At 40.8% G+C, this 27,457-nt stretch overlaps 1 protein-coding gene across 2 annotated transcripts in view; it reads left to right on the forward strand.

The window, feature by feature from the left end:
* FSTL5 (follistatin like 5) overlaps positions 1 to 27,457 on the forward strand; it is a 645,404-nt gene that overhangs the window by 593,197 nt on the left and 24,750 nt on the right. For both annotated transcript variants that reach the window (XM_075860283.1, XM_075860284.1), the window contains 3 exons: positions 4,438 to 4,556; positions 20,368 to 20,517; positions 25,713 to 25,820. In XM_075860283.1, the coding sequence (XP_075716398.1) occupies positions 4,438 to 4,556; positions 20,368 to 20,517; positions 25,713 to 25,820 (377 nt within the window). The remainder of the gene's footprint in view (positions 1 to 4,437; positions 4,557 to 20,367; positions 20,518 to 25,712; positions 25,821 to 27,457) is intronic.

Below are 27,457 nucleotides of genomic sequence, written 5' to 3' on the forward strand. Positions count from 1 at the left end.
GAGGCAGGGTAAACTCAGAAAGCCTTGAGGAATGAAGATATGACTCTTTTATGTTCATTAGCATACAGTGTGGGAACACTAAAAAACAGAATACTAAAGATACAGGGCCCACTTAGAAAATAATTATAGGTTACGAAAAAATGATTTTTCACCCACTACCACCAGGTATTGCTGGTATAATAGGTGAAATTCTGGTTATAGGTTCCCTTTAATACTTATTTTTGGGGTCCATGCCATAAACATGGGGTAAATACAAGAGAAAAAAAATATTGAAATTAAACTTGTCCCATGGTAAAAGCATGTTGGTAGATTAGAATGGTTGGGGAAGGAGGGTTTGGATTTCTTTTGATATATATTTTCCATTTTCATATAGACTGTAGTGGAGCTGTGGAGGGAATATAATGCAGTTATGTGAAGTGAATGTGTAACAAATGTAAATATAGATCTTAAAGTGGTTTCCTATGAATTTTGTTATGTTCATTTTATTGAAAGCTTTAATTCAGTTGCCAAGAGCAAATATAATTATAATGACTTCATATGTACATTATTACCGATTCAGTACTTCACGGTTAATAAGATGATATCAGCTAATAGCAGATTTTAGAAATCAATTAAAAATATTGTTTGTGGCTATCATATAATCATATTAAAACTCTGCAGAATGAAAATGCAGTAAACACATGATTGTTTTTTCTAAAGTTTATTGTGAAGATATACAAATTATCACATTAAGAGAAAACAAAAAGGTTCTGCTAAAAAGAGTACAGGGCTTGGACTAGACAAGCTATAACATTATTATTTATATGTGATACTTACGTCCCTAACTTACTAAAAACATTTTTACTTAAATGTACGGTGGTTTTCTAAAAGCATTCAGGCACAATCAGGTTAAATGCTGATTAATCAATTAGTGTAAAATGTCAGAAAATTGCCCATAAAATCTGGCTGATCATTTGTAACATTAAGAAAGGTCTTGCAATTTAAACATTAAAACTAGATTTAGAGCAAAATTCTCATGTTTTAGTAAATTTAAAGTCATTATCAGAACATACTGAAAATTGTCTAGCATAACTCATTAAAAATAGAGTAATAATGGGCCGCAGAAAAATTAAAAGTAGCCCATTATATGATATATACCGTACAACAACATCCATGTTACCTGTCTTTTAGCCCCAACATTCTTTCAGCTGTTTTTGTCAGCTACAGATATCCCATAAGTGGCTTAGATGCCCGCATACAGTGGCTCAGGATCAGATGCCAGTCAGAGTGCAAGCCAAGGATGCCCTCTAGAGTGACCGTCACAGACTCTCTCAGCATGCCTAACATTGTTGACAACATAATTAAAATATCCAGGGACACTTATAAAACATAAGAGGATAAAAAAGTAAAAACGGTGGAATCTTTTTTGGGCACTGACAGGAACTCCAAAAGAAATAGTATTCCACGGAAAGCTTTCAAACTCATAAAAAGTATATTTATTTCAACAATTTAATTCTATGCCAGTGCCTTCACCATGCATCAGAGACAGCAAATGTAGCCCTGCCCTAGCCACACCCTCACCATGAACGGGTTTATGTCAGATAAATAGTTTATGCAGTGGTCAGACAATGTATACAGGGGTTAGGAAAATAGTAAAAATAACAATCAGATAAATAGCAGATACAGCAGTCAGACAGTGTCCACAAGGGCCAGATAACATCATGTAGTACCAACATACATAATGCATACAGTGCGTGCCCAGATCAATAGTGCTGTACACTGTCGGTAAATAGTACTATATACACCATTACATCACTGACCTTTGAAGTTAGTGGCGGAAGTGGGTGTCCAGAGTCCAGGGGCGAGGCTCTATGTTGATCTCTTAGAAGGAAAAGAGAAGAGACAACCCCAGTAGTATTCATAGCAGCAGGGTCCCTGGGAATACACATTTAGCAGGGGGCCCAGTATAACGACACTGGTGGTCCTTTAGATAAAATAGATCTGATTAGTATATTTATTTAAAGACTTGACAAAACCTACTCTCTTCTGTTCTCTTAACATATATGTGTGTATTTCATATATACAGTATTATTCCTATTTATATAGTTCAGACATACTGCATACTGTGGCAAGGTACATAGACATCTCATCAGACATAGACTATCACCTTTTTCAACACCTATTCACCTACCAGAAACTGCTATTACTTCTTTTTTTTAACCTTTGATTTTCTTTATTTTACTCTCATGCATTCAGTTCAGTATGAGAACAAAGTGCAAAAACATACAAGTAATCAACTGACAAAAACATGTCTAGTTTTCATGGGAAAATTGTTTGATTTTTAAGAGAGCACTTTAGCGGGTGAATCGGGTCCGTGAAAAATGGACGTCCGTGTGCATGAGGCGTTAGGTCGGAGTGCACCCCGATTTCCAATTTGATGCCAATTCTGGTCAAGCTGCAGTGAGGATCCTATTTATAACCCATCTCTATATGTATGTGCAGAATAGTTTCACATAAAAAATTAAATAGCGCAAGTTCCAGTAGGAGAGAAATATATTTGTGGCATATCCTGGAAACCAGCCCAAATATATTCCACCAAAAGTTCGCTGTTTTTGGGCACTCCCAACAGATATGGATCAGACTACACTTAGCATTACATTTACCCAGCATACAACACCCAGCATACCTAGATGGTTAATACAATAGTTAATTTCACCTGCCCGTTGTAGCGCTCGATGCCATCATTGTAGGGTAGCTTTCAAACTTATAAAAAGTATATTTATTTCAACACGGCTGCTTCTTAAGGCCTCTTTCCAAGCTAGTCATGTAAATAATTTAGCCTCTTTACTCCCATTTTAGAGAAAATAGTTTAAAACCCAATAAGTGATATATTAGAAGCCCCTTAAGGGAGACAACTAAGACTTGTTCAAGTTCTAATTGGGCCCACCTAATCTGTGTCAATTCCCAGCAAAACTGCTTTTTGATAGAAATTACTATTATTTCTAATATAAATAATGATGATATCTGAGTGATAAATGGAGGTTAGAAAGGAGCATTTAAAGGGACAATTTTTTGTTATTATACGTCCACTCAGCCGGTTGCAACCTATGCTCATCTCTGCTTTTCTGATACCAAGTTTATGCATATTTTTATTTTGTTACAAAAATTGTACTGCATATCAAACCCCAAAACCAAGACAGTTAGGGCAAGATCAGACATGGCGGATTTACAGCGGAATTCTGCTGCGGATAGACTGCAATAGAAATCCGCAGCAGACTTTTCTTTCTTTGGTTTCTTAGCTTTTTAGTTTACTAGGTGCAGAAACTGCAGATAACAGCGGTGCAGAAAATGGCCTGCAGTGTGGAATTTACATTCTGCAGCATGCTTAGTCTGTTGCGGAGAAGCAGCAGATTTTCACTACAGATTTAAAGGGGTTTTCCAGTCCCTAAAAATTGATGCCCTATCCTCTGTGTCGATGATTCACAGTGAGCAAGTAGAAATGAAGGGGAAGCATGGCTCGTACGAGCGCTGCACCCCCTTCAAAACAGATGATTGTTGGGGGTCCCGGGAGTTTGACTCAGACCCATCAATTTTTAGGGACTGGAAAACAACTTTAAGCCTTTGCAATGCAAAGGCTGAAACCTGTGGCATATCCACTGTGAAATCTGCCACGTCTGCATGTACCCTCACATTTGCAGATTTTGCTGCAGATTCATTATGTAATTGCCACAAATTTGCAGGCCAAGTACACAGTGGAAAATTTACGCCATTTCTGAACATGCCCTAAAGCTCCATGAATCAGGCTAAAAGATGAATGTTAATTTATATTTTTGTTTAAGTCTAATTCAGTTTTCATACGGCGAATAAGAAACAGTTACATACTAAGTCCGGGTTTCCACAGGTCAAATACGTTGTATAAAATTATGCAGCGTATCCGACCTAGAAGCCGCAGCACATTCCGTTCGAAAAACCGCACCACATTGTGGTGTAGTCTTTCAGGCAGAATTTACACTGCGGAAAGCAACGCTAGAAAAAACCAAACATTTAAACTTACCCCGGTCCTAGTTATGAATGTTTTTGCTGCATTTTTTTCTGCAGCGTGTTTAAAATTTCATACACTTTGCTGCTAATGTAAATGCTGCAGAATTTTCTTACAAAATTCTGTTGCGGAAATTTCACAGCGTTTACACTGGAACCCGGCCTAAAGTTAGCTCTACCACGTGTAGCTTATTAGTATCTTGATTCTCAATCACAAATGTGAATTATTTTCTTTTAAAGTAATATGTAGGCTTCAGTTTTGTCATGTAAGTTTATTACATTTTATGCCTACTAAACGAAAGAACAATAAAAAAAATACACATTTCAGATTCTGTACAAAACTAAATTGTCACATATGTAGTCCCTATTATATAAGATCAACATAGATTACATTGACATTGTAGCATATTTCTTTTTAAGGTCTTGGAATTGGAAACTTGTTCTACGTGTTTAATGAAGACGGTATCAAAGTAATCCAACCCGTAGAATGTGAATATCAGAGACATATTAGGACCACAGAAAAAATGTTTGGAACCCAGGTAATTTCAATACAGCCAGTAAATGTGTGATAAAAATCTTGTATGAATGTAATTGTATGCAAATATAAATATAAAGTCATACGTTTGTTATGAATGATGATAATAGAAATGCAGTAATGACTGAGAATGTGGTGTAAAAATGTAAAATTTCACATTGGTCTTTTGAATACAAGTAGATTGGAGCATATCACAGCAATAATAAAACCTTTCCCCATGTTTATTTTTATTAGGGACACTATACATATAAAATATTATACTATACACCGCTATACCAACTTATAACTAAACAAAAAGAAAATAAATGCTAGATATTTCTTGCACATTTCCTATATATTTGTATTTATCCATCAGATTGAATTTGGCATCCATTATGATAATCTTTCCAAAATTAGTTCGTTAGGGCAGGCATAATGTACTGGTATACACAAATATGCCGACATATGAGGGTTAAATAATAATAATGGTTAAATGTTACTGTCCCCTAATGAGACTAACAAAAAGTGCTTGCAAAAAATATGAAGAGAATAAACATTTACATTTTAAAAAAAAATGTTTTTTAAATAAATGTCACAAAACAGTAAGATAACTTTTGAATAAATAAAATGAAACTTTAATGTGTGCTAAAATGGTGTCTAAAAAGCCTACAACGTCTCCCACAAAAATCAGGGCCTAATACAACGTTGTTATGTAAAAATAAAAAGTCATGAAATAAAGGAAACAATTTAAAAAATAAATAAATAAGATCCTTAATAAAAATGGTATGATTTTTTTTAGCAAAGTAAGCAGCCTAAGGGTATGTTCACACAGCCTATTTACGGACGTAATTCAGGCGTTTTATGCCTCGAATTACGCCTGAAAAAGACAGCTCCATTACGCCTACAAACATCTGCCCATTGCTTGCAATGGGTTTTACGATGTTCTGTTCCCACGAGGTGTCAAAAGACGCTGTCAAAAGACGGCGGGTAAAAAGACGCCCGCGTCAAAGAAGTGCATGTCACTTCTTGGGACGTAATTGGAGCCGTTTTTCATTGACTCCTTTGAAAAACAGCTCCAATTACGTCCATAATGGACGCCGCAAAAAACGTGTGCACTTGCAAAAACGTCTAAAATTCAGGAGCTGTTTTCGCCTGAAAACAGCTCCGTAATTTCAGACGTAATTTGTTAAGACGTGTGAACATACCCTCAGAGATCCGATCCTTTTGTCACCTTCTATTTTTTTTATTATGTATTTCTCAGTAATGATGTTGTACTAGCAGACTTTTACACCAAACCATCAGCAGTAGGATGTTATTACACACTCAAATTAATATTGATTGCAAATATTTGCTTTTATTTGGTCCTTTTCACAATATGTATCCTTTGCTGAACCATTGGTGGCACCAGTAACCTTTCAGCTGTATTATAATATTGACATCTACAGTTAAATCCAATTGGTTTGTCTTGTATATTAAAACTCATAGTTCGTTATGGTTCTTTAAAAAATATAAACTTTTACGAAACCATTGAGCTATTGGTAAAAAAAACTGTCATACTTTGCAGTTTATTGTATAAATTGTCTGAAATTAAATGACACAGATAGAGATAGAATAAGCTCAAATATATTTTAAAGGTTATGCTAACAGAATGACACAATGTTGGCAGTTAGAAAACAAAACAGAGGTCTACAGATTGGAAAAATGAGCAACATCCAAGATGTGTCAACTTTTTCATTCTCTGAGCAAATTAAAGTTTTATTGCCCATTTTCTCAGTGTTGTACTATATCATTTTTATTCATTTGGGAGTGCTTACAAAGCACATGATTCCTACTGGACTTCATTGACTTACTGTCAAATTACCTGTGTAGAATTACAACCAAAATTTAAAGAAAACATGAGTTTTGTTGCTCCTATGTGAACTATTTTCAACAGTAATTTAAAAATGATACTTTTAAAGCGCAGTCTAGTAATATATAGCAGCTGCATGTGAGTGAAGACATTTCATACATATATATATATATACAGTGGCGTAACTATCGCCGTAGCAGCAGTAGCGGCTGCTACGGGGCCCGCGGCATGAGGGGGCCCGTGTCGCCCGCCGGCACGGGCCCCCACAATGGCCGCAGGCTCCGCCAGCAGCCGCTATGGCTGCTACAGCGGGACGCCACTGAACAGTACGGCAGAACAGGGAGGTATCTCCCCGCTCTACCATTAAACAAAATACATGTATCCCCTATCCACATGTGTGATCGCCTGCAGCGATAGGGAGAACGGGGGACTGAAAGTCCCCTGAAGTTCTCCATCACAAACCTCGGACTTCCGGGGTCTGTGTCGGCAGCTCCGGAGAAATGAATGGAGCGCCGGTCCCGCTTGCGCATGCGTGACCAGCGCTCCTTTCATTTTTAGTGAGCTGCCGACACAGACGCCGGAAGTCAGAGGTAAGTCATGGAGAACTTGGGGGACTTTCGGTCCCCCATTCTCCCTATCGCTGCAAGCGATCACACATGTATCCCCTATCCTGTGGATAGGGGATACATGTATTTTATTAGGACACACTGTTGGTCGCATTTTTTTGGGAGGGGGGAAGCTGTATGGCGTTCCCTATGGGGGGACGACGCTGTATGGCGTTCCCTAAGGGGACGACGACGCTCTATGGCGTTCCCTACGGGGGGACGACGCTGTATGGCGTTCCCTACGGGGACGACGATGCTGTACGACGTTCCCTACAGGGGGGACGCTGTATGGCGTTCCCTACAGGGGGGGCTGTATGGCGTTCCCTACAGGGGGGGCTGTATGGCGTTCGATACAGGGGGGGCTGTATGGCGTTCCCTACAGACCCCCCTGTAGATAACGCCAGACAGCCCCCTCTGTAGGGAACGCCATACAGCCCCCCGTAGATAACGCCATACAGTACCCCCTCTAGATAACGCCATACTGTCCCCTCTGTAGATAACGCCATACAGCCCCCCCTGTAGATAGCGCCATACAGCCCCCCTGTAGATAGCGCCATACAGCCCCCCCTGTAGATAGTGCCATACAGTCCCCCCTGTAGGGAACGCCATACAGTCCACCCCTGTAGGGAACGCCATACAGCCCCCCGTAGATAACGCCATACAGCCCCCTCTGTAGATAACGCCATACAGCCCTCTCTGTAGATAACGCCATACAGTCCCCCCGTAGATAACGCCATACAGCCCCCTCTGTAGATAACGCCATACAGCCCCCTATGTAGATAATGCCATACAGCCCCCTCTGTAGATAACGCCATACAGCCCCCTCTGTAGATAACGCCATACAGCCCCCTCTGTAGATAACGCCATACAGCCCCCTCTGTAGATAACGCCATACAGCCCCCTCTGTAGATAACGCCATACAGCCCCCACTGTAGATAGCGCCATACAGCCCCCTCTGTAGATAACGCCATACAGCTCCCTCTGTAGATAGCGCCATACAGCCCCCTCTGTAGATAACGCCATACAGCCCCCTCTGTAGATAGCGCCATACAGCCCCCTCTGTAGATAGCGCCATACAGCCCCCTCTGTAGATAGCGCCATACAGCCCCCTCTGTAGATAGCGCCATACAGCCCCCTCTGTAGATAGCGCCATACAGCCCCCTCTGTAGATAGCGCCATACAGCCCCCTCTGTAGATAGCGCCATACAGCCCCCTCTGTACATATCTGCAAAGGGGGCTGTATGGCGTTATCTACAGGGGGGCTGTATGGCGTTATCAAAAGGGGGGGGTTTGTAAAAAAGGCACTATCTACAAGGGGGGGGGCGAAATTACGGCTTGAAAGCGTTGACAAACATCTGCCCATTGAAAGCAATGGGCTGACGTCTGTCTGTTCACACGAGGCGTATATTTACGCGTCGCTGTCAAAAGACGGCGGGTAGATAGACGCCCGCGCCAAAGAAGTGTCATGTCACTTCTTCAGACGTAAATGGAGCCGTTTTCCATGGACTCCATGGAAAACCAGCTCCAGTTACGTCCGTAATGTACGCGGCGTTCAAGCGCCTGCACATGCCGTTACGGCTGAAATGACGGGGCTGTTTTCTCCTGGAAACAGCCCCGTAATTTCGGTCATTACGGACGCTGCCGTGTGAACATACCCTAAGAGTAAGATCATTACTGAATTACAATTGTAATACAGACTTGCAAGCTAAAATGGTTATCTAAAATAAATATACTAAGGGCTTATATACACGATCTTATTACAGATCTATGTTGTATGGATTAGTAATACGGCCCTATAGCCTCCTTTAGTGCAGAGACAAAGAGAAGTTCTGGAATCCGTTAAAAAAAAAAAAAATGATGCCATGTTTTATCTTATGTATTTTTGCAGATATATTTTTCCCTAGATGCATTACTTCTAGTTGAGAATGTGCCATATTGGTGCATCATAGGGTGACACACTAAATGTCTACTGGTCTTTAGTATGGAAATGTACGGAATCTCGCCAGTATCCATACATACATCTTTGCTGTGTACATGGAGCCTTATCCTAACATTACCCCTGCTATGGGCCTTTACTGTACATCTGTGTGTCTTCAATTTTATATGGAGCTACACATGGGTTTGTTCTTTCACATGACTTGCTCTACGTAAGAGGCATCATAGAGGCATCATGAGGTGACACATGTAACGTCTATAGCCAAGGTCCGTCGTTCGGTCGTTAACCTCGACGGCCATGGACATCTTTCCTCGCTGCAGCGTCATGCTCCTGTGAGACGCCGGCACTCACTTCCGGACTTCGAGTGTCTCCGGCACGTGCACGGCCTTAAAGGGCCAGTGCGATAATTTTTGCAGGAAGTCTGCAATCTAGCCAAGGATGCCCTGGGCTATAAAAAGGGCTCTGTCCTCTTGCTCTTTGCCAGAGCGTTGTTTGTTACCCATCGTTTGTCGTGCTTATGGTCTCCCAGTGTCCTCCAGTTTCCCAGTGTACCTTTCTCCTGTATCCCGTATCCTGTTTCCGTGCTAGCTAGTTCTAGTGCCGTGCTGTGCTATTGCCGTGCTGTGCTACAGTCTACGCTTGATCTGCTATGCCTCACCTAACGACTTCCCGCCGCCTGGTCCTGGACGTGCCTGCCTCGCTACTGCCTACGATTGCCTCAGGTACCCTCGCTGAACTAATTGAACTCTGTACTTACCTGTTTGGCCAGCAGCCATCCTGCTACGCGGTACGGCCCAGTGGGTCCACACCCCGCATCGTGACAGTACGCTCTGACCATGGACTCCGCTGGTCAATTGATGGGCTTGGCACCCTCCCAAGCCATGCAGGGGGATCTGCTGGATCTCCGAGCTAGGCAGGATCAGCTCCTCGTGGCAGTGAACTCTATGGCGCAGCAGCTAGGGACGCTAGTTGCTTCTCTTCCTGCCTCTATGCAAGTCCTTCAAACCGAACCTCCTGTTACTCCTCCTGGCAGTTCCTGTCCGGATTCTCGGTTCTCGCTGCCATTGTCCTCTCGGTTTGATGGAGACGCCAGTGCTTGTCGGGGGTTTCTGAACCAATGCCACATTCATTTTACCCTGCACTCTGGAGCATTTCTGCCGGATGGAGCCAAGATCGCATTCATCATATCCCTCCTGACTGGCAAGGCCCTGGCATGGGCTAATCCTATCTGGGAACGTCAGGGACCCGAGATTTCCCGGAGTTTGTGTGAATATTCAAAACTGTTTTTGAGGAGGCTAGGCGAGTCTCATCGGCAGCCACTGCTATCTTCAACTTTCGCCAAGAGGACACCTCCGTAGGCGATTATACGATCCAGTTCCGGGCTCTGGCAGGAGAGCTATCCTGGAACAATGAGGCCTTCATGGCATCCTATTGGCATGGCCTGTCGTCCGAGATCAAGGATGAACTGGCTGCTCGAGACCTGCCTTCTGCCTTGGACGACTTGATTCTGCTTGCCACTCGGATAGACATAAGGCTGAGGGAAAAATCTCAAGAGGTTCGTGAGGAGCGTCGGCGCCCTAGACTGGTGCCCAACATTCATCAACCCGTCTTGCCTGCTTCAATTGCTTTGCCCAAGGTCCCGATGCAAGTAGACCGACTAAAATTATCGGTCCAGGAGAAACAGTGCAGGCGCTACTCTGGACTTTGCTTATTTTGCGGCCTCGTTGGCCATGTCGTGCGTCTGTGTCCTCACAGCCAAAAAAAAACAGCGCCTAGGTTTGGTTGGAGAGACAACCCTGGGCGTCAACACATTGAATCAAGAACTCTCTTCCAAACTATTCATTCCCGTAACCATCATTGCTGGCGAGAGGTCCCATCAGGTCTCCGCATATCTGGACTCCGGCTCTGCAGCCAACTTCATCTGCCAGGACCTTGTGGATCTCCTACAGTTGCCTGCTATCCAACTTGAAAGGCCGCTGATCGTTGCCTCGGTGGATGGACTGCCATTACCGGACCATGTTGTGTCCGTGACCAAGCCATTGAGACTCCAAGTGGGAGCCCTTCATGCTGAACTCATCTCCCTGTTTGTCCTGTCCAAGGCCGTTAACCCCGTGCTGCTGGGTTTGCCTTGGCTTCGTATGCACGTCCCCGTCCTGGATTGGAACTCTGAAAAGGTCCTCCAGTGGGGCTCGAAGTGTCTTGACTGCGGTCTGGGCCATATCCAGTCACCACAGCCTGCCCCTCTTCAGTCTTTGACAGGGTTGCCTTCTTGTTTCTCCATGTTCTGTGATGTCTTCAATAAAAAGGAGGCTGAGACCTAGCCGCCACACCGGGCATATGACTGTCCGATCGACCTGGTTCCTTAATCGTCTCCTCCTCGTGGTAGAGTGTACCCTCTCTCCCTGCCAGAGACCCAGTCCATGTCGGCCTACATTAAGGAGAACCTGGAGAGGGGTTTCATTCGTAAATCCTCATCCCCGGCCGGAGCGGGGTTCTTCTTTGTTAAAAAGAAAGATGGATCGTTACGTCCTTGCATTGACTACCGAGGCCTAAACCAGATCACGGTGAAGACCAGGTACCCCCTGTCTTTGATTACTGAACTGTTTGATCACATACGGGGGGCAAATTTTTTTTTTAAACTAGACCTGTGGGGGGCCTACAATCTGATTCGGATTCGTCGAGGTGACAAATGGAAGACTGCCTTTAATACTCGTGATGGGAACTACGAATACTTAGTTATACCCTTCAGCCTGTGTAACACCCGTGCAGTATATCAAGAATTTGTCAATGACATTTTTTGTGATCTCCTTTATGTTTGTGTTGTGGTGTATCTCGATGACATTTTGATTTTTTCCTCAGATCCAGTAACTCATCAGAGTCATGTCCGCCAGGTGTTGCTCTGTCTAAGAGAGAATCACCTTTATGCCAAGTTGGAGAAGTGTGTTTTTGAGAAGAAGTCTCTATCCTTCCTGGGCTATATTATCTCCGATCAGGGCCTCAAGATGGACCGTAAAGGCTGTCCTGGAGTGGCAACGCCCCAAGGCTTAAGGGCCATACAACGCTTCCTAGGATTCGCCAACTTCTACTGACTGTTCATCCCCAACTTCTCATCTTTGACTGCTCCTATCTCCACCCTCACTAAGAAGGGTATGAATGCCAAGCTGTGGACTTCAGAGGCATTTGAATCCTTAAAGAAAGCCTTCATGTCTGCCTCCATTCTGCATCATCCTGATGTATCCCTAAAGCTTTTGATAGCAGTGAACGCATCCTCGATTGGTGCTGGTGCACTGTTGTTCCAGAAAAGATCGAAAGGCGGGGCTGTGGTATGTGGCTACTTTTCCAAGCTGTTTTTTTCCGGAGACCGAAACTACTCGATTGGGGACCGGGAGTTACTAACCATCAAGCTGGCTCTGCAGGAGTGGAGATATCTACTGGAGGGCGCGGTTCATCCTATCCTGATCTTCACGGATCACAAGAATTTGACCTACCTACAGACGGCCCAGCGGTTGAATCCTCGTCAAGCCAGGTGGTCATTGTTCTTTGCTCGGTTCTGGTTCGAACTCCACTACCGACCAGCCGACAAGAATGTGAGGGCCGATGCCTTGTCTAGATCTTTTGAAACCGAAGACGCCATGGAATCTCCACAGAATATTATTGACCCATCCGGCATCTTCTCTGTGAATCCCCTGCAAGTTAGAGACATTCCTCTGGGTAGGACTTTTGTACGTCTGGCTGACCGAGGAAGAATTATTCGCTGGGGTCACAGTTCTAAGCTGGCAGGTCACGCGGGTGCTCGTAAGGCCCAAGATCTAATCACCCGTCAGTTCTGGTGGCCCACGCTGCCCAAAGACGTTATGGACTTTGTCTCCTCTTGCACAGTATGCGCAGCAAATAAAGTTGCTCACTCCAGACCTGCTGGCTTGCTCCAACCACTGCCTGTGCCCGTTGCCCCGTGGCAACATGTCGCTATGGACTTTGTCACGGATCTTCCTTCTTCTGCGAGTTGCAGTCTGATCTGGGTGGTAGTGGATAAATTTTCCAAAATGGCTCACTTCATTCCCTTGACTGTCCTGCCGTCTGCTACGCGATTGGCTGACCTCTTCATACAACACATCTTCTGTCTGCACGGCTTGTCCCTGCGAATTGTCTCGGACAGAGTGCTCCAGTTCACCTCAAAGTTTTGGAGAGCACTCTACGGCCTCCTCGGTGTAAAATTTGTCTTCTCTTCGGCCTATCATCCCCAGTCCAATGGGCAAGTCGAGAGAGAGTTAACCAGATTATGGAGAACTATCTACGTCACTTTGTTTCCAGGTGCCATGATAATTGGGTGCAGTTGCACCCGTGGGCAGAGTTCTCTTATAACAACCACACCAGTGAGTCGACCACCTCCAGTCCATTTTTCATCGTCTACGGCCAACATCCTTGGATACCTCTTCCTGTTTCTACTATGTCCCAGGTGCCTGCAGCCGATTCTACCTTCAGGGACTTTCTACAGATATAGCAACAGACCCGATCTTCTATCCTGTTGGCGGTGGACCCCATGAAGAGAAAGGCAGATACAAGAAGACGGGCGCCTCCGCAGTTCCTTCCAGGGACTAAAGTCTGGTTGTCTTCTAGGAATATCCGGCTGAAGGTGCCGTCGTGCAAATTTGCTCCTAGGATCCTCGGCCCCTTCGAAATCCTGCTACAGATGAACCCGGTATCCTACAAGCTGCAGCTCCCCCCTACCCTCAGGATTCCTAACTCCTTCCATATCTCGTTGCTGAAACACGTGGTCCTGAACCGCTACTCCAGGACTCCTAGCTCCACAGTGGACCCTGGCGGCTCATCGGGGACTTTCAAAGTAAAGGAGATTCTGGCTACCATGAAGGTGGGAGGAAGGACATTTTATTTAGTGGATTGGAGGAGGTTTGGCCCAGAGGAGAGGTCTTGGGAGCCAGAGGAGAACATTGATGCTCCTGTCCTCGTGAGGAAGTTTCTCTCCCGCTCTGGTCCCAAGAAGAGGGGGCGTAAGAGGGGGGATACTGTAACGTCTATGGCCACGGTCCGTCGTTCGGTCGTTAACCTTGACGGCCGTGGCCATGGACATCTTTCCTCGCTGCAGTGTCATCCTCCTGTGAGGCGCCGGCACTCACTTCCGGACTTCGAGTGTCTCCGGCGGGCGCCCATGCGTGCATGGCCTTAAAGGGCCAGTGCGCTCATTTTTACAGGAAGTCTGCAATCTAGCCCAGGATGCCCTGGGTTATAAAAAGGGCTCTGTCCTCTTGCTCTTTGCCGGAGCGTAGTTACCCATCTTTTGTCGTGCTTATGGTCTCCCAGTGTCTTCCAGTTTCCCAGTGTACTTTGCTTCTGTATCCCGTATCCTGTGTCAGTGCTACCTAGTTCTAGTGCCGTGCTGTGCTATTGCCGTGCTGTGCTACAGTCTACGCTTGATCTGCTACGCCTCACCTGATGACTTCCCGTCGCCTGGTCCTGGACGTGCCTGCCTTGCTACTGCCTACGATTGCCTCAGGTACCTTCGCTGAACTAATTGAACTATGCACTTACCTGTCGTACCTCCACAAATAAGTGAAAATAACATGTGCTGTGTATTTTTCAGAAGAATTTATTGTTCATTTAATTTTTTTAATAGAATTTACAATAAATGATTTTAGCATTACTGTTGACAAATATAATGATACTGATAGATGACAGAAGTAAATACAATAAAAAAAGCAATGAAAATAAATAGATTAAGGCTTTGTTCACACCTGCTGTTGCAGAGTCAGTCGTTTTCGACTAGAAAAATAGTGCTGCAGCGCTATTCTTCCCGTCATAATGACAGACACCTCAGTGAAACCCGATGGACCCCATTATGAGTCAATGGTGTTGTGCAATGGATCAGTCACAGCATTGTGGCTTCCGCTATAAACAGAGTCTTACATGCATACTTCCTAAGTTATATTCAAATTAATATGACATTGTAAGGGAAAAATCATAGACAGCTGCATGGAGCACATCTACTGTATTTGCAATTCATTATAAGCACATGTTTACCATAAATTGTGAATTTTGTGCCATGTACCACACAAAATGTGTTGGTATAATACACATTTTGGGGTCATGCTGGCTTTCTTCTTTAAGAAACACAGTTTATCTCTTATAACAGTACTACTGTGTTTCATGCTGTCAACTGTATTTTTTTTATTTTAATTTTAATTTTTTCGTTTTTTCTTTTTTTTAAATTTTAGTGTGTGAAGCTTATTCTTTGTACTACACTACCATTTATTATTTATTAAAAATATAGCCCTTTTAGAGATATTTATCCATTTCGAGGCATCCAACTCAAATTTTTGCTAAATGTTATGGCCACATTAGTGAATCAGCTGTGCAGTCTTTCACAACACAATAGCAGTAGCACTCATGTTAAATTGTAAATTACAATAACACGCGTCATACATTTTCTCAGAGCAAGTTAACATTGACAGTTACATGTCATAGTCCCATCATTTATTCCATCTAGCACATTGTTGATATCTGTTTTTAACGCTGATCAATTCTGCATGTAGGTCAACTTAGAAATAGTTTTTAAAGTAATTGTCTCGAATTTTGTACTAAGAAAAGCATAATTTGTATGTTCCAAGATAATAAAAAATAATAATAATAAACTTACTATGATTGGGTGCCAAAAAACAATATGAGTTATGTGTTTGCGCCATGACAACTCTTTTTTTTTAATTTTTTTAAATTAGACAGGTTATAAATGTATGATAGGTGTGAGTCAACCTTTGGACCCAACAGTTAATGAGAAATGGGGGACCCCAACCCTCTGTTGCAAGCTTGATAGTTATCTGTGCAATCACAACCATTCTGCATAGAAATGAATGGGACTATCAGAAATAAGGCTGGATTCACACGAGCATGCTCGGTCCGTAAAGGACGGAACGTATTTCGGCCGCAAGTCCCGGACCGAACACACTGCAGGGAGCCGGTCTCCTATCGCAATAGTTATGTACGATGCTAGGAGTCCCTGCCTCTCCATGGAACTACTGTCACGTACTGAAAACATGATTACAGTACGGGACAGTTGTCCCACAGCGAGACAGGGACTCCTAGCATCGTACATAACTATGATGCTAGGAGCCCGGCTCCCTGCAGTGTGTTCGGTCCTGGACTTGCGGCCGAAATACGTCCCGTCCTTTACGGACCGAACATGCAAAATTGCCAAGTTGGGTGATGATGCGAGGGTGTCAGTCTCAGAAATGGCAGCCCTAGTGGATACTGATCTCCCTAACAGCCGTGAGAACAACCCAGCTAGTAGTCGGCGGGATGGTAACGCAGGTAAGCCAAGACAATTGATAGTCGTAGGGGATTCTATAATCAGGAAGACGGATAGAATAATTTGTCGCCAAGACCACCTCAACCGAATGGTTTGCTGTCTCCCTGGTGCCAGGGTTCGGCATGTGGTGGAACGGGTGGACAAATTGCTGGGAGGGGCTGGTGATGATCCAGCTGTCGTGGTCCATGTCGGTACCAACGACAGAATAAATGGTAGGTGGAGGAGCCTTAAGAATAATTTTAAAGAACTAGGATACAAGCTGAAGGGAAGGACCTCCAAAGTAGTATTCTCAGGAATACTGCCTGTGCCATGCGCATCACAGGAAAGACAGCGGGAACTCAGGGATTTAAATGCATGGCTGAAGTCTTGGTGTAGAGGAGAAGGATTTGGGTTCCTAGAGCACTGGGCTGACTTTTCATTGGGGTACAAACTGTATTCTGCAGATGATTTGCACCTAAATGGAAGGGGGTCCGCTGTGCTGGGGGAGAGAATTCTAGCTGGGGTGGCGGAGTATTTAAACTAGGGCTGAGGAGGGAGGTCAATGTAGAAAAAAAAGGGGTACCCAGGTTAGAGAGGGGTCAGACTATATTGGTGGGGGGAGAAACAGAATGTGGGTAGAGGACTAGACAACAAGATAAGGAGATCCTTTTGTTACAGAACAGCAGTGTAAATAAAAAGGCCCGATTAATGTCAAATCACATTTCTGATAATAAAAGTGAAAAACTGTCAGGCAAGTTAAAGTGTATGTTCACAAATGCCAGAAGTCTAGCAAGCAAAATGGGGGAGCTGGAGGCATTGATACTGGAAGAAAATATAGATATAGTTGGTGTTGCTGAAACATGGCTGGACTCTTCACATGACTGGGCTGTAAATCTACAGGGTTTTACACTTTTTCGGAAAGACAGGACAAATAGGAAAGGCGGTGGTGTATGTCTGTATGTGAGAAATGATATTAAGGCGAGTGTGAAAGAGACAATAGTGGGTGAAGATTGTGAGGAGGTTGAAACCTTGTGGGTGGAACTAGAAAGGGAGGTAAACACTTAAAAAATTACTTTTGGTGTAATCTATAGACCCCCCAATATAACTGAGGAGATGGATGTTCAGCTATATAAACAGATGGAGCGGGCTGCACAGGCGGGTACTGTAGTGATAATGGGAGATTTTAATTTCCGGGATATTAATTGGTGTCATGGTTCAGCTTCAACTGCAAAGGGGAGACATTTACTCAACCTGTTGCAGGAAAATTTTAGGGGCCAGTTTGTGGAAGACCCGACTAGAGGTGAAGCTCTGTTGGATCTGGTCATTTCTAATAATGCAGATCTTGTTGGGAATGTCAATGTTCGTGAAAACCTCGGTAACAGTGATCATAATATAGTTACATTTTACCTATACTGTAAAAAACAAACGCAGGCTAGGAGGGCAAAAACATTTAATTTTAAGAAAGCCAATTTCCCCAGGATGAGGGCTGCAATTCAGGATATGGACTGGGAAGAACTAATGTCAAATAATGGAACAAATGATAAATGGGAGATTTTCAAATCTACTTTGAGTTATTATAGTGCAAAATTTATTCCTATAGGTAACAAGTATAAACGACTCAAATTAAACCCCACATGGCTTACACCTTCTGTGAAGGGGGCAATACATGACAAAAAAAGGGCATTTAAAAAATACAAATCTGAGAGTACATCTGCAGCCTTTGTAAAATATAAAGAGCTTGATAAAATCTGTAAAAATGTAATAAAATTAGCAAAAATACAAAATGAAAGGCAGGTGGCCAAGGATAGTAAAACAAATCCCATAAAATTCTTCAAGTATATAAATGCTAAAAAGCCAAGGTCTGAACATGTAGGACCCCTAGATAATGGTAATGGGGAGTTGATCACAGGGGATCAAGAGAAGGCAGAGTTACTAAATGGGTTCTTTAGCTCTGTATATACAACTGAAGAAAGAGCAGCTGATGTAGCCGCTGCCTGTGCTTTTAATATATCAGTTGATATACTGAATTGGATGAATGTAGAGATGGTCCAAGCTAAATTAAATAAAATAAATGTGCACAAGGCCCCGGGACCAGATGGGTTACACCCTAGAATTCTTAAAGAGCTTAGTTCAGTTATTTCTGTCCCCCTTTTCATAATATTCAGAGAATCTCTAGTGACTGGTATAGTGCCAAGGGACTGGCGCAGCGCAAATGTGGTGCCTATTTTCAAAAAGGGCTCTAGGTCTTCCCCGGGTAATTATAGACCAGTAAGCTTAACATCCATCGTGGGGAAAATGTTTGAGGGGCTATTGAGGGACTATATACAGGATTATGTGACAATAAATAGCATTATAAGTGACAGCCAGCACGGTTTTACTAAGGACAGAAGTTGTCAAACTAACCTAATCTGTTTTTATGAAGAGGTGAGCAGAAGTCTAGACAGAGGGGCCACTATGGATTTAGTGTTTTTGGACTTTGCAAAGGCATTTGACACTGTCCCCCATAGACGCCTAATGGGTAAATTAAGGACTATAGGTTTAGAAAATATAGTTTGTAATTGGATTGAGAATTGGCTCAAGGACCGTATCCAGAGAGTTGTGGTCAATGATTCCTTCTCTGAATGGTCACCGGTTATAAGTGGTGTACCCCAGGGTTCAGTGCTGGGACCACTATTATTCAACTTATTTATTAATGATATAGAGGATGGGATTAATAGCACTATTTCTATTTTTGCAGATGACACCAAGCTATGTAATATAGTTCAGTCTATGGAAGATGTTCATGAATTGCAAGCAGATTTAAACAAACTAAGTGTTTGGGCGTCCACTTGGCAGATGAAGTTTACTGTAGATAAATGTAAAGTTATGCATCTGGGTACCAACAACCTGCATGCATCATATGTCCTAGGGGGAGCTACACTGGCGGATTCACTTGTTGAGAAGGATCTGGGTGTACTTGTAAATCATAAACTCAATAACAGCATGCAGTGTCAATCAGCTGCTTCAAAGGCCAGCAGGATATTGTCGTGTATTAAAAGAGGCATGGACTCGCGGGACAGGGATGTAATATTACCACTTTACAAAGCATTAGTGAGGCCTCATCTAGAATATGCAGTTCAATTCTGGGCTCCAGTTCATAGAAAGGATGCCCTGGAGTTGGAAAAAATACAAAGAAGAGCAACAAAGCTAATTAGGGGCATGGAGAATTTAAGTTATGAGGAAAGATTGAAAGAATGAAACCTATTTAGCCTTGAAAAAAGACGACTAAGGGGGGGACATGATTAACTTATATAAATATATTAATGGCACATACAAAAAATATGGTGAAATCCTGTTCCTTGTAAAACCCCCTCAAAAAACAAGGGGGCACTCCCTCCGTCTGGAGAAAAAAAGGTTCAAGCTGCAGAGGCGACAAGCCTTCTTTACAGTGAGAACTGTGAATCTATGGAATAGCCTACCGCAGGAGCTGGTCACAGCAGGGACAGTAGATGGCTTTAAAAAAGGGTTAGATAATTTCCTAGAACAAAAAAATATTAGCTCCTATGTGTAGAAATTTTTCCTTCCCTTTTCCCTTCCCTTGCTTGAACTTGATGGACATGTGTCTTTTTTCAGCCGTACTAACTATGTAACTATGTAACTATGTAACTATGTAACTATGTAACTATGCTTGTGTGAATCCAGCCTAACTGAGAACTCCCATTCAGATGTTTCTGGAGAGGTCAAACCCTCCCCTATCATTCTTTATTGACCTGTCTAACTAAGGTTTTATTACAGTTTTAACACTTTTGAGTAATATTAACTGACCAACCTGCTATATATTTTAAAAAGTTTTACTTCTATAAGACAAAGTTAAATCTATAGACACTGACAAACCTGTATCACAGCTGCCCTCAACACACGCTTTACATGCGCCTTTTAATACACAAAGTACTAAGGTGTCTTTGTATGTCACAGCAGTTTGATAAATAGGGACAGTCATAAGAAAATGTCATAACAATCTGCATGTGGTCCATAAAACTGGTGAATATTGTTATATAATGTACCTGTCAAATTGATAGAGAAATACATGTCTAGGAGAATGTATAATGAGCAGATAATGCAAGCAGAATGTTTTGTACTAATCAGTGTTTTTGTCTGTCTCTTTCACAGAATGAGGTTTGTCCTAAGATAGAAGGACATGAAACTCAGGGATGTGTATGGGCATCTGCTGTTGTAGTTAAGGATAAATTCATATATGCAGCCCAACCTATGCTAAACAGAGTTATTCTTGTTGATATACAGGCTCAGAAAGTTGTGCAGGTAATACAAATTGTATTTTTAATTATATCTATATTTCAAAAAAGTGTAAATACCAACTTAAAAGTAAAGAATTCAAATGGTGAGGAGACAATACAATTCAGCTGTGGCTACAAAAGGTGCATTTGTTAGAAAAAACTTTTTGGAACAATCGAGTATTTTAGAAATTTGTCATTAATGTTTAAATTAATTTATAAAATACATCATTCTTATTGTTATATTATTATTTGTTAAGCTGCTACCTATTTATCCCATTTACAATTGACACTATGTTAGTGAGTTGAAGAAATTATGCTAACCGCATAATCCGTACAGCGGACAAACCTATTTACCTATGTCCACAAAGATTTGGAAAAATTTGACGTGCATTCAAATATTCAATCAAAGCATCTAATTTGAGATAAGAAAAAACATGAAAATTTGCAATTTTGATGATTTATCATTGGTGAATTTTTTATTTTGAAGAGGTAATTTGCAAAGACAATGAAGGCTCAAAAACAGAATCCCCAATAAATAGGCAAATCAGTGAACCTGCAAACAACTCATCTCCTATCATCTACTATTAATACAAAACAACAAAATGTGAAGCCACTTTTCACAGCATCTAGCTTTCATATTCCTGATGTCGAACTTTAAACTAAATAGTGAGTTAGGGGAAAGTGGCATCTTTCTCACTTTCCAACAGCTTGTTGTTACTCTTTCCCATCCAGTATGCTCTCTGTAAATGTTCAGAGACTTTCTCCAAAAAAATGAATCTAGTGTAAAACAGTGAATAGAAGACAGGAAGCAGGGAGTGGAGGGGGATACAGCTGCAATATCTCACTGTTTCTGTGAGGGAAGTGGAGCAGCGGGTAATGGGAAAGAAAAAATGAAGAAAAAATACCCCAAAAATACAGGTTAGACATGATGGCTCACGTTTCAATTTATTTTTGACAGTTTTTTAATGTGTAAACTGTACCAAAAATGGATGCAAATCATAGTGTGTGCTAAAGTTGCGCAAATTAATCACTTTTTATATTGCTATCTCCAAAATTGAAAATATTGGCATGGTCAGAATAAAGTGGCCATGGTCTCCATATTTAAGACAAAGTTATTTAGGTTAAAGCCAGATAATGGCACCCTTTTATATCACAAATCTACTTCTCATAGCAGGTGTAGATTGCTTCACATTTTTTTAAGAGGTTTGCACCTTTTGATAAATTTGGCACAATTCACTCCAACCCACCTTCTGTAATAGCTCCCCTTACTACAGGTATACTTTAAATGACAATTTAAGTTCTAATCTATCTGAAAATAGTATGTTATAGGATATGCAACATTTTAAAAATTCATCTATTATGTAATAATTTTTTTTTTAAGTAAGAAGTGCAGAAACTTCATAACACTGCCTGCCCTTTTGCTGCACAGTCAGACTTCATTGTTACTCATTTTTAATAGTTTATGAAGAAACTCTCTAATATTTTTTTAAGTACATTCTTTGAATACTAAAATTGAAGACATTTGACCTGAAAGGTTGGCTTTGTTTTGCTTACAGCTGCAAAAGAGGTCAGCCAATTACAGATATTTCATTTTGGATGTCAAAAGTCCTTTCCCATCAACAGGGACTTTTGACTATATTTCAGCAATACTGAAAGTGATTTTAAACATGAAGATATTACTTACCGTAGTTGAAATAAATTAACTTATATCAGGTGCATCTGTGCTGTTCAGTGCTTTGGAAATTGCATAGTCTTGATAATGACTGTGTTTTATTGCAACTTGTAACACATTTCCAGTGTAGAGATCCATCATGTTATTTTGTGGCAGGACTCAGTATTATGCATTATGTGAACATGGCTCCTATAGTAAATTAAATATTTTATCTACACTCTATTGTTTGCAATTTAATTCAACTATTGGGTTCATAAATTGAGTTTGTCAATAGCTACATTGAGTTATCTTATAATTAGATTTGGTGTAATATTTTGTGAATGAGAACAGTCTTTCTAAACTGGAGGAGTAAATTCAATACTTTCCAGTTCATGTCATTATACTAGAGTATGTAATTGAACTTCACTTGACAATATGTTTGCTAAAACTTCTAAAACATTTCAATTCTGTCAAATTTATAGCCCTATAAATAATGCTTACTTGTTGACTAAAGTTTTGAAATGGCTATAAATGTTCAGAGATTTATGAAGTCTATTGCTTATCACCTTGGGAATGCAATGTACTCGAAGTAGAAATTCAGAGAAGTCAGACTCATTAAATGGTTCAGAAATGAAGTCAAGTGAGGCAGTACAACAATGTATTTTTTTTCTAAGGCCTTATGCACTGTCCGTTTTGTCCCATACTATGGTGGGAAATATTGAAATGTATTGTGCACTATATTGTGGACCACATAGATCTGTGTGGTCCCAAACATGATTGTGTGCATGAGGCCTAAAGGTTTAAACCATATTACAAATATTGAAAGAACTTCACCTACTTTAGGGGAGGTATAGGTGGGCTAGGCAAATTTGTAAGGATTTGATAAAAAATAAGTAAATATATATATATATATATATATATATATACATATACAGGGTGGGCCATTTATATGGATACACCTATATAAAATGGGAATGGTTGGTGATATTAACTTCCTGTTTGTGGCACATTAGTATATGGGAGGGGGGAAATATTTCAAGCTGGGTGTTGACCATGGTGGCCATTTTGAAGTCGGCCATTTTGTATCCTACTTTAGTTTTTTCAATGGGAAGAGGGTCATGTGACACATCAAACTTATCGAGAATTTCACAAGAAAAACAATGGTGTGCTTGGTTTTAACATTACTTTATTCTTTCATGAGTTATTTACAAGTTTCTGACCACTTATAAAATGTGTTCAAAGTGCTGCCCATTGTGTTGGATTGTCAATGCAACCCTCTTCTCCCACAAACAGGAAGTTAATATCACCAACCATTCCCATTTTATTTAGGGGTATCCATATAAATGGCCCACCCTGTATATATTTTAAAAATAAAATTCACATATAGTGTGTGCGTTATACATATTCCATGGGCAATTATCTTACATAACCACATTATTGGCCCCTATGTAGCAGCACACTAAATACCTACATCTCTGTGTTATTCTGTATAGTGCCCACTCTGAAAAGTAGTTATCTGGGGAAGACCCTTGGAGGTACAGTATAGGCCCATAGCAGGTTATAGGTGCCATATTTTGGATTCTTACAATGGGGATGTGCATGAATGGAAGCTACTTAAAAATAGTCAATTTTCACTGTTGGCTAAAAACAAACAATAAAAGGGAAAAATACTTTGGATCTTTGATAAACCCTAATTTTTCTATACAATATTGGTAAAATACTGTAGCACCCTTCACATTAATGGAAGCATTTAGTAATTTTCTATTCATATACAGTATATATGAATTTTCCAAAAAAAAGGACAGAAGACATACTAAAAGCCAACAAATATATTAATTTCAAATTTCAAATAATATAAGAAAAAGTCGGTCTGTCCTTCTAATGAACTGGTTGCAGGTGTCGTCGTTATACTTTCTAGAAAGCACAGCTAGGATAAACAACTGCACTATTTTCACGGTGGACAGGAACATTAGTTCAGTTGGGATATAGGAAAGGCTTGTTGAAACAGCCCAAGAGTGCTCTTATGTGTCATCAGCAATCTCAACTAGTCATTAGTGCATTATCCCGAGGAGCTATATCATTAGTTTAAATTAGCTGATCTTAATTAGCCAGCTGGTACCTTCCTTGACAAACAAGACAAGGAATACAATATAGAAATATAGAAAATGTGACACTAGATCATTAGTATTCTCATTTTTTCTGTTTCTTTTTATGATGCGATATATGGTGCTGAGCTTTTCTTTTATACATTTAATTTTATTTTTAGTGATAGCCTAATTCAACAAGATAATGAAAAAATAAGTTGATGTCAGTAGGAATTATGGAATGAATACTATTCTCTGTATTAAAATAATTACTGAGTTTTACGTTGTTTAAAAAGGCATTTTTTTATGTAATCCAGTGACACAATGGCAATTACATTGCATTGCAACGCATGTACCACTCAAAGAGGGTGGCAAACACACTATAACCATGATACAACATATATGACTATGCACATGATATAGAATTCTGAACAGCGCTACACGCTACAATATATATTCTGGAACAATATTGTGTCTGATCCAACAAAACATTCATGATGTGACTCCAATTTCTAGTAAATCAATCTAAATTGATCACATTATTATGCATGTAAATACACTAAGAAACATTGTTGAAAATTAAAAAACTAAAATCTTGATAAACTGCTATATAAATCAATAAATCAAGTTGCCTTAATGTATATAATGTGTACTATTTCTCAGTCCTTTCCAATGTAGTTGATAGTGATTGGCAGTGAGAGGTAGTTAACTGTGCCCAAAAAAAGTGAGTCCTATCATTTGGATAGATAGAAACAATGTGAGGGTACTGTCTTACACAAAATGTCTAATAAAATAGTAAACATTAATAGATAAACTTAAAAAGAATAGCAATATATTCTGAATTATATAAGAACATAATAAAATGACAATACATCAATACACAATGGAATAAGCAACTTAAAATTGTCTTCAAAAACAAAAAAATATTAACTGCTAGGAAGGGAGAAAATCAAAAGTAGTAAACAGCAATCTAAACTTTGAAGAACAATTTTCCGGATGTACAGCAGCAAATTGGATGCCTGATTAGATGAAAGATTAAGATTCTAGGTGTGAAAACTTTAAAGTGTCCTTCACAATCTGTACATGATTTACTGTTTGAACTTTAAGAAACAAAAATCCTTCTACTATAAAATAAAAAGCAAAACCCTGAGATTGTTCTCAGAACAAATCTCCAAAATTAGAGACTTTAAATAACTGTTAGTTCAGCAATAAAAAATAAAAAAAAGTACATATTTTAGTCAACAACCAGACCCGTTTTAGTCTTACTAAACCTAACATTACTTTCTTTAAGGCCAACAATATTAAATATGTCAGAATCTATGATCTAGAGGCCCTTTATAATTTGGAATCCAGTTCTGTCAATTGTTGGTTAATATTATCGAACCATATTACGTACCCTGCTGATGGGTAAATAATCTTGTATTTTACATAAAACAGATATTTTTAATTTATTTGCTTATTTTGATTCTTATTAAATACTTCTAGGCAGTAAACACAGATCCTGTTCCTGTGAAACTACATTATGATAAGTCACATGATCAAGTCTGGGTTCTCAGCTGGGGTACTATAGAAAAGTCTTCTTCAACATTACAGGTATGTATATGATATGTGTTCTGTCATGTGCCATTGCTTAATATCTATACAATTATATATATATATATATATATATATATATATATGTATATATATATGTATATATATATCTTGACTTGTCTGCTTTAGTAAATTAACGTATTTGCCATGAAATAGAAATTTTAGAAAATATTTTCTTAGAACCCTACATTGTTGCATTCCTCTGCTATTCCTGCTTCCAATGTATTAATAAATTGACAACTGCGTGTTACCAGTTGGGGATGTGTTCCGACACACTGTCTGACATTGTGCAATCACGGCTGACAATGCATATACAGTGCATTTTGAAAGTCTTCAGACCCTTTCACTTTTTTCCCATTTTGTTATGATGAGTCCTTGTGCTAAAATAAAAATAAAAAATCCCCATCATTCTGTACTTAATACCACATAATGACAAAGTGAAAACAGAATTTTAGAGATTTTTGCAAATTTATAAAAAATGAAAAACTTTGCATGGACATAAAATTTAAAATTTAACATTTTTCTACACCTTAATTGTAGTACACCTGTGGTAAATTCGTTTTATTGGACGTGACTTGGAAAGACACACCCCTGTCTATATAAGGTCTCACAGCTGACAATGCATATCAGAGCAAAAACCAAGCCATGAGGAGGAAAAAACTGCCTGTAGAGCTCAGAGACAGGATTGTGTGGAGGCACAGGTCTGGGGAAAAGTACCCAAAAAAATGTCTGCCGCACTGATAGTTTCCCAAGTTAACATTGGACTCCATAATTCTTAAATGGAACAACCAGGACTCCTCCAAGAGCTGGCCGCCCCACTAAATTAAGTAATTGGGGGAGAAGGGCCTTGGTAAGAGAGGTGTCAATGATCACTCTGGCTGAGCTCCAAAGATTCTGTGTGCAGATAGGAGAAACTTCCAGAAGGTCAACCATCACTGTAGCACTCCGCCAATCTGGGCTTTATGACAGAGTGGCCAGGAAGAAGTCTCTCCTCAGTAAAAGACACATGAAAGCCCACTTGGAGTTTGCAAAAAAGTACTAAAAGGACTCTCAAACTGTGAGAAACAAGATTCTGTGCTCTGATGAAACCAAAATTGAACTTTTTGGCCTCAATTCTAAGCGTCATGTCTGGAGGAAACCAGGCACTGCTTATTACCTGTCCAATACCATCCCTATGGTGGTGGCATCATCATGCTGTGGGGGTGTTTTTCAACCGCTGGGACAGGGAAATTGGTCAGGGTTGAGGGAAAGAAGAATGGAGCATAGTATGGAGCATAGTAGAGAAATATTCTTAATGAAAACCTGATCCAGAGTGCTCTGGACCTGAGACTGGGCAAAAGATTCACCTTCCAACAAGACAATGACCCTAAGCACACAGCCAAGACAACACAGGAGTGGCTTACGGATAACTCTGTGAATGTCCTTCAGTGGCCCAGCCAGAGCCCTGACTTGAACGCAATCGAACATCTCTGAAGAGACCTGGAAATGGCTGTCCACTGACGATCCCCATCCAACCTGACAGAGCTTGAGAGGATCTGCAGAGAAGAATGTCAGAAAATCCCCAAATCCAGGTGTGAAACCTTGTGGCATCATACCCAAGAAGACTGAAGACTGTTATCGCTGCCAAAGGTGCTTCA

This window comes from Rhinoderma darwinii, chromosome 1, assembly GCF_050947455.1.
Source record: "Rhinoderma darwinii isolate aRhiDar2 chromosome 1, aRhiDar2.hap1, whole genome shotgun sequence".
NCBI lineage: Eukaryota > Metazoa > Chordata > Amphibia > Anura > Rhinodermatidae > Rhinoderma > Rhinoderma darwinii.